Consider the following 6,507-nt stretch of genomic DNA (forward strand, 5'->3'; position numbering starts at 1 on the left):
CGATATCGAATCATTTACATGATGCTGCATCACCGTAAACCACAAGCTATATTATTTTTACAATCAACCATCCCAAATTTGACTGAAATGAGCGATGCTATTTACAGTTATGTCTTTGAAATGAGTATCCCAATGTATATGTACACTTAGCCTTAATGTTATTACAATGTATTTGTCAGACAGGAAAAGGAGGTCAAAGATATAAAGATGAAAACTATGAATGCCCTAGTTTCATTGTTCAGTGAACAGTAACGAATACAATTGATAGTTAGCCTCCTTTTCACAGTTGAGTAATTTTAATAGTAGGGATAAAAGTTAAGACAACTGATAGAAGTGCACTCTATCCCCCAGGTGATGACAGTCGCTCCCTGTAGACTATCTTCCCACACTGCTGTCTGCCAGCACACCATGAATTATGGCAGTTATCTGGCATAAATACACTCTAAAATTGAACTCTAGTACATTTGACACAATCCATCATTAACTTCCTCATTTCAGTTTAAGGTTTCCCTGTTTATAAACCTGATAAACGAAACATTTTAAATCCCGTCAATGGTGGTTTTAGCATCTATTTATTCGTTGAGGAGTACTTCATTGAAGATCGAGTGATTGCAATTAGTTTTGTTGATTCTATGTCGGATTTCCTCCAACTGCCTATCCTGGAGTTTAATGCAGATGACTGAAAAAGAACAAACGATCAATGAGTGCAATCAAAAAGGAAAGAGGGACATATTTTATGATGATCATTTCAAATGAAGAAATTGTATATATTGTTTTCTGACAGGTGAAATAAGAAATATTTGCAAACTTACTTCTCTGACATCGAGGACATTCATCACCATTACACAAAGCACACTTGTGGACGCCATAATTATCAACATCAAAAAGAAATTCTGATATGATTGTAGGACTTTCATCATGTCAGTTCTGTGTAAAAAAAAATGTGATGTAATGTAGTACATGTATCGTAAGCTAACAATTCGGTAGAACAGTGCGATATTTGATATAAATGGTTCAATATAACAAGACAAAAGTTATGTTGCATCGAGGGAACACCATTTTGCATTAAACCTCAGTAACATCAAAAAAACACTTACATTTTAAGATAATGAATAAAAAAACGGAGTTCTAATAAGATATCCAAGCTAACATTTTACTCACCGTATTAGATTGTTATTTAGAGGAAACACTATGACGTTGAATCATATTAGTGTTTGTGTATCAACACAAATCACGATAACACTAGTTCCTTAGCACAAAATAATTTCAACAACGTTAAATGATACTCACACTTCAGGTTTCTCCAGTATATAACCCGAGGCAAGTAAGGTGAACGCTACAGTAAGGTGTCTCACCAACAATAAAATCCCTCCGAGAGTCCCCACACAGGAGGCGGGACTGAGGAGTATAAGGACCTGCCACATTGTTACCTGAAACATAATACGACGTCAGACCAAGTAGACTAGACAGAGAGTCCTTAGTAGTGTTAACCATACTTCCTACATTATACATTTACATGCAACGAGATCAACTTACTGTTATTGTACTTGTTCCTATTCCAAATGAAACGGTTAGGATAAGAGGGTGGATGGCCGGAAGGAACCCCAATAGCGCATAAACAGACGTCATCCATATGATAGCAGTCATGAGAACAACTCCATGACAGCCGATATGCTTCTGTAAGTAGTGTCCATATAATTCATTTAATGTTCGTATTGATAATAGTAAGTTAGAGAAATATTACAATATGAATGCACATAATACTGCAGAATCATAGGGGTGCTAGGAAAAAGATATGAGCATTTTATTCGGGATAAGAACGCCTTTGGACTAACAAGCACGAAACAAGAACTGGTATCAGGAATCGTTTAGTGACATCGATCATTATTAAGGTTATTGTAACAGAAAATCGGGTTACCTTATTAACCCGATTTTCTCTAAGGCTACCTTATTAACATATAAAAAGCTGTCATTCAAGAAGCAAGACACATATCACATTAAGAAAGTGAGAGAAATATCATCAGCTTGAGATGCAGTACATCATTTGTTAATATACGTAAGGTATATGATAAATGTATCAGCATGAAAACTTACAATGATTAAGCTGAGGAAAGGTGCTGAAATATTGAAGAGACAAGTAACGCCGGTCATGAAGCCTGCCTCTGTTATAGTGTAGTCATACCGTGATTCTAAATACTCCCTACAACAATATAATTAACGGCATTAAAGTAATATGACAGCAACTTATTCAAAGTACGCATTTTTAAATGAGTAAGTGAGATCCCAGTTAAAGGGAAATACAAGGGAACGACACAAAGAACGATAACTTTATCAAATAATCTTACGGTAAATTGACCTGGGAGCCGATCAAAGTGCCTTGGATAAACGCCATCGCCATTATGAATAGCCAAAATTGCTTTGGCACTGTCCATATATCTGTTAGTGTCTGAAAGTAAATAAAATCGGTGTCTTAAAAAAAGATAGAACCTACTTTATTCAACAATAAACAAATATAATAACTCTCGTGCAACTCCTTTTCTGTCCTCTCTCCCTCTCCCTGTCCTTTCTCGTATTTCTGTTTGTTTAATCCACCCTCTCATCAGCATGGCTCTCTTCTGATAAGATCGTAAATGCTACTCACTGGTATTTTGGTTTTTTCATAATCGTCTGCTTCTCCGGGCTCCTGCCTTTGAAGAAGCAATACGAGACCCACTGCACACAAAAAGCTGAACCCACAGGTTACTGCTCCTAAAACAAACAAATACCAAATACATTCTACAGCCTCGACAAACTACTATGAAACCAAAATTGTATACGAAAATAAAACACGTGTAAACATACAAGAGATACATGCAAACGCCGACCAAAATACCCTGGCAAAACCAAATGTTCCGAAGATGTAATGTCTCTCTTTAAACAGAGGAAAGTATGTGATCGCCACCAACCTTAAACAGGATGAATATTTCGTATAGCAAGAAGCAATGCATATCCAAAACATTATTTGATCATAATGACAATCGTGCAATTTTACGTCGTCGATTTCATCATCTTTAAAAGCAAATTTTGACTAACAGATAAAAATGTATGAAGACACTTAAAACCGATCGATATCCCGGATATTCATATTACATCTCTTTTACAGACGTCTACCACACGATCGATAATTATCCAGTGTATGTGATCTTGTGGATCGAGAACATATTTACATGCATAAAAACAAAATAATATAAATACCGTACCTAACCATATAGAAAGGCGAACTCCCAATGCTGCTGCCATATAAGGCGTTACATAAAAGCTTAATCCCTCTCCAACGAGTCCTAGTGAACCAAATGCCATGGGTATGAAGGAGGCTTCTGGGAAGCAATGGGCAACCACTCTGGCCTGTATTACTGAGAAACAGCACGTATATTTAGCAAAAGAAACGACATGGCCCTATTTGTGTGAATTGCAATATTTTGGATAAAATAGCAAATCATTGTAGCACCAACTCTTGTGTTATTCGACCGGGTATATGCAAACACTAGTTAAACATTTTTAAAGAAAACGAAGGTTGCAGTAACTGCTATTATCACTGAATTACAATAATGGTTGATTCTTCACCTAATTGTACACACGGTAGTAGTTACATACATTTGAGTGACCCGCCCCCAACGGCCATTATGCTTCGCCCAGCAACCATCGTCAAGTACATTGGTACAGAAGTAGGAGAATGTGACATGGCTCCTATAGTGGACAGGATACACCCAAGCAACGCCGTTAGGCTCAGGAGAATTGCAGATCCTAATATAAACAAATGTAATGAAGCGTAAAAATGAAATGTACACGTGTGTCCCCGACAACCACCTTAGTTGTTTGAAGATTAACTCGGCAAGGAATTTTTGTTCGGTCTCAGTTTACATTGGATCATTATTTATTCGTTCTGTGTCCTAGATCTTCACGACACGAACCTGAAATGCAACGCCTAGTCGGGATACACACATGTTAAGTTCATGAAGGAAAATGTTTTATTCATGATATGGCCAAGTCATGGCAAATCGGGAGGCTGACCCTCACAATGACTTTGACCATAGCAGCACGGAGTAAAAGTGATACTCGAAACACCGTATGCTCATGTTAAAGGACTGAACTGAGTAAATGGAGAAATGTATGTTTAACAAACCAATAGGTTTAAGATTCATTGGATTATTTTGTGTGGGACTAATAATATCATGTAACCTGCTAACGTCCTGAAATGAAGGGTCGTCCTGGCAAAATAGACGCAACATAATACCGGTGAGCGTAGGGTGATAATTCATGAGATGGGTGTCATCACAAACCCCTAGTTATAAAGGGAAGTTGGTACATGTACATGTAAGTGGAGTATAGATTCAAATAGATTCAAAACTTCCATTACATATAATTTACATATATGATTCAGATTATGAAAATATGGATGCATCTAAGATACAATACTTAAAAGTTCTTATTTACAATGTAAATATGTAATGTGTTATGACCCTGATCTGTTATTCCGAGATACAATATCATATGCTTTTAATCGTACATAAAATAAACCCCCGCCATTTTGGAAAGGTTTTAAATCATCAAAAATAGAACAATTATCAAATTAAGCATTTAAATACTTAGTTATACAAGTGTACGACTTCCAATACATCTACTCACAAGATATTTGATGTACTTACTGCTACTCCCTAGTCTGTCGATCATGTAACCTGAGGGCAGACTGAATATGGCTAACCTGTCAATAACAAACATCTTCATTATTGTCGTACCTTGGTGTTCTTATGTTGCTCATGCTTTCATGTTACTTATATGAACTAATATCGTTATACAATTATAACAAATGCAAATTATAAACATGTTTTTCAAAACATATAATAAATATTTCTAACAACGGTTCTCTGTTGTGACACAGCGTTATACAACTGTATAGTGTTACTTACGTCCATCTCATTACGGAGAAAAGTACATTATAACGGACCTCTCCGAGACCAAGACACAAAGTGCAGTCTGTCTGCTTACTCGTGTTGTCTGACCCTGTAGTGTTTTGCTGTGAATACACAATACACGTGAAATACACAATAGACAATTATCTATCCCACAAAGCTTACATGCTATAAGTCACAATAAAGCGGTAACTTGTTAGACCTCGTCCCCGATGTAGCAAGACTTGTCCTTGGTTAAGAACCACGTATCATATGATTTTTTTTTAACAGACCATGCACGTAAACAGAGGAGCTGTGGCACTGGTTTCCTTTGTCGAATGAGGGTAAACGCATTTTATTTCGTATGTATTTGAAGATCTTACTTAACCTCTAGTATGTATTCACATGAAATGCCGATTGGTCAGTTTGTGGTGTTGATTGATTGAAATAATTATCTGGTACAAAGAATGTTTATCGTCAGTCGACCAAACGGCGACTGAAAATGCAAAATCGTTCCCAAATATACACTGATTAAACAGAAAAAGTAGGACAACTGTCCATGGGGTCAGAAATGATTAAAAGACGCAGATTGTTGTGAAACGAATATATAGGCATCACATGGCGAATGGTTGCACGCGCAAAAGAACAACCTGATTAAAATAATAAGATTTACAAGGTCATCTTGTTTATTAAAGGTCTTATGGACATTGAAAGTTGTAAGACACCCAAGCGGTAACTTGTTAACGTTTAAAACCACGCCAATACAAGTTTCTGATTGACAGGGGGATTGACAGTAGTCACAAATGATTCTAGCAGAAATTACAGTAGTGCGTGCTTCTACACATACACCTATTGACCAAAATTAAGCAAAATCTAGTAATTGTTACATTTGAACCAATCAGGAGTCAATATACGCAGACATTTTGTCCCACCATGAAACCAAATATGCCTTTGTGTTCGTACCTACATCCCAAGTTTGAATCAAATGAAACTACACACGAGTGCCTGAAAATGTGTAAGATTTCATTTCAGTTATGAATCTAGCTGCCGCGATCTCTGGTTTAAAGAAATGATCATCAACATCAGAAACTGCGACAGTTTCTCGGATGTGTAACGTTCAGCCAAGCGCCCTAATACTTAAGAAGAAGATGACGAATGGGAATAAGTTAGAAAGGCGGTAATAACAATACGTCCAAACTTTATTTTAGGGACTTAATAACGAAATTAAATAGTTCTGTACTTAATTCGCATTTAAATGATATGCTTCCAGCAAATGAAGTAGAACACTTAAAAATTCTGTTACATTTTAGCTTTTTATTCCTGAGGTCATTTGTGGTGGCATTGAAAGGAAAATTCACATTTTTTTCTAGTTTTTTTTTTAATTAATTAGATAGATACATTTTTATATATAAACATACAAATATATAATAGTTAACGATGGCATCTGTCACATAAGTTTAATAATGATATCATAATTACAGGATCGTAACTGGGTGATATGCTGTTGTTTGTGAGTAGCCGACCACTGATAACCATATATATATAATTTTATACTCCCTATGTTGTCATCACTTACTGT

The 6,507-nt window shown here is 36.2% G+C and overlaps 1 protein-coding gene across 1 annotated transcript; it reads right to left on the reverse strand.

The window, feature by feature from the left end:
* Positions 1 to 410: 410 nt before the first annotated feature.
* On the reverse strand, positions 411 to 3,307 carry LOC110441039 (major facilitator superfamily domain-containing protein 1-like). The gene is made up of 8 exons (XM_021484138.1): positions 3,240 to 3,307; positions 2,642 to 2,748; positions 2,346 to 2,446; positions 2,095 to 2,200; positions 1,537 to 1,677; positions 1,291 to 1,430; positions 813 to 927; positions 411 to 679 (listed from the first exon to the last, which is right to left on the reverse strand). Exons 1-8 carry the CDS (start codon positions 3,277 to 3,279, stop codon positions 569 to 571), a joined length of 861 nt encoding a protein of 286 aa, XP_021339813.1. The 5' UTR covers positions 3,280 to 3,307; the 3' UTR covers positions 411 to 568.
* Between the last annotated feature and the right edge of the window lie 3,200 nt (positions 3,308 to 6,507).

The sequence above is a fragment of the Mizuhopecten yessoensis genome, unplaced genomic scaffold, assembly GCF_002113885.1.
Source record: "Mizuhopecten yessoensis strain PY_sf001 unplaced genomic scaffold, ASM211388v2 scaffold715101, whole genome shotgun sequence".
Lineage (NCBI taxonomy): Eukaryota > Metazoa > Mollusca > Bivalvia > Pectinida > Pectinidae > Mizuhopecten > Mizuhopecten yessoensis.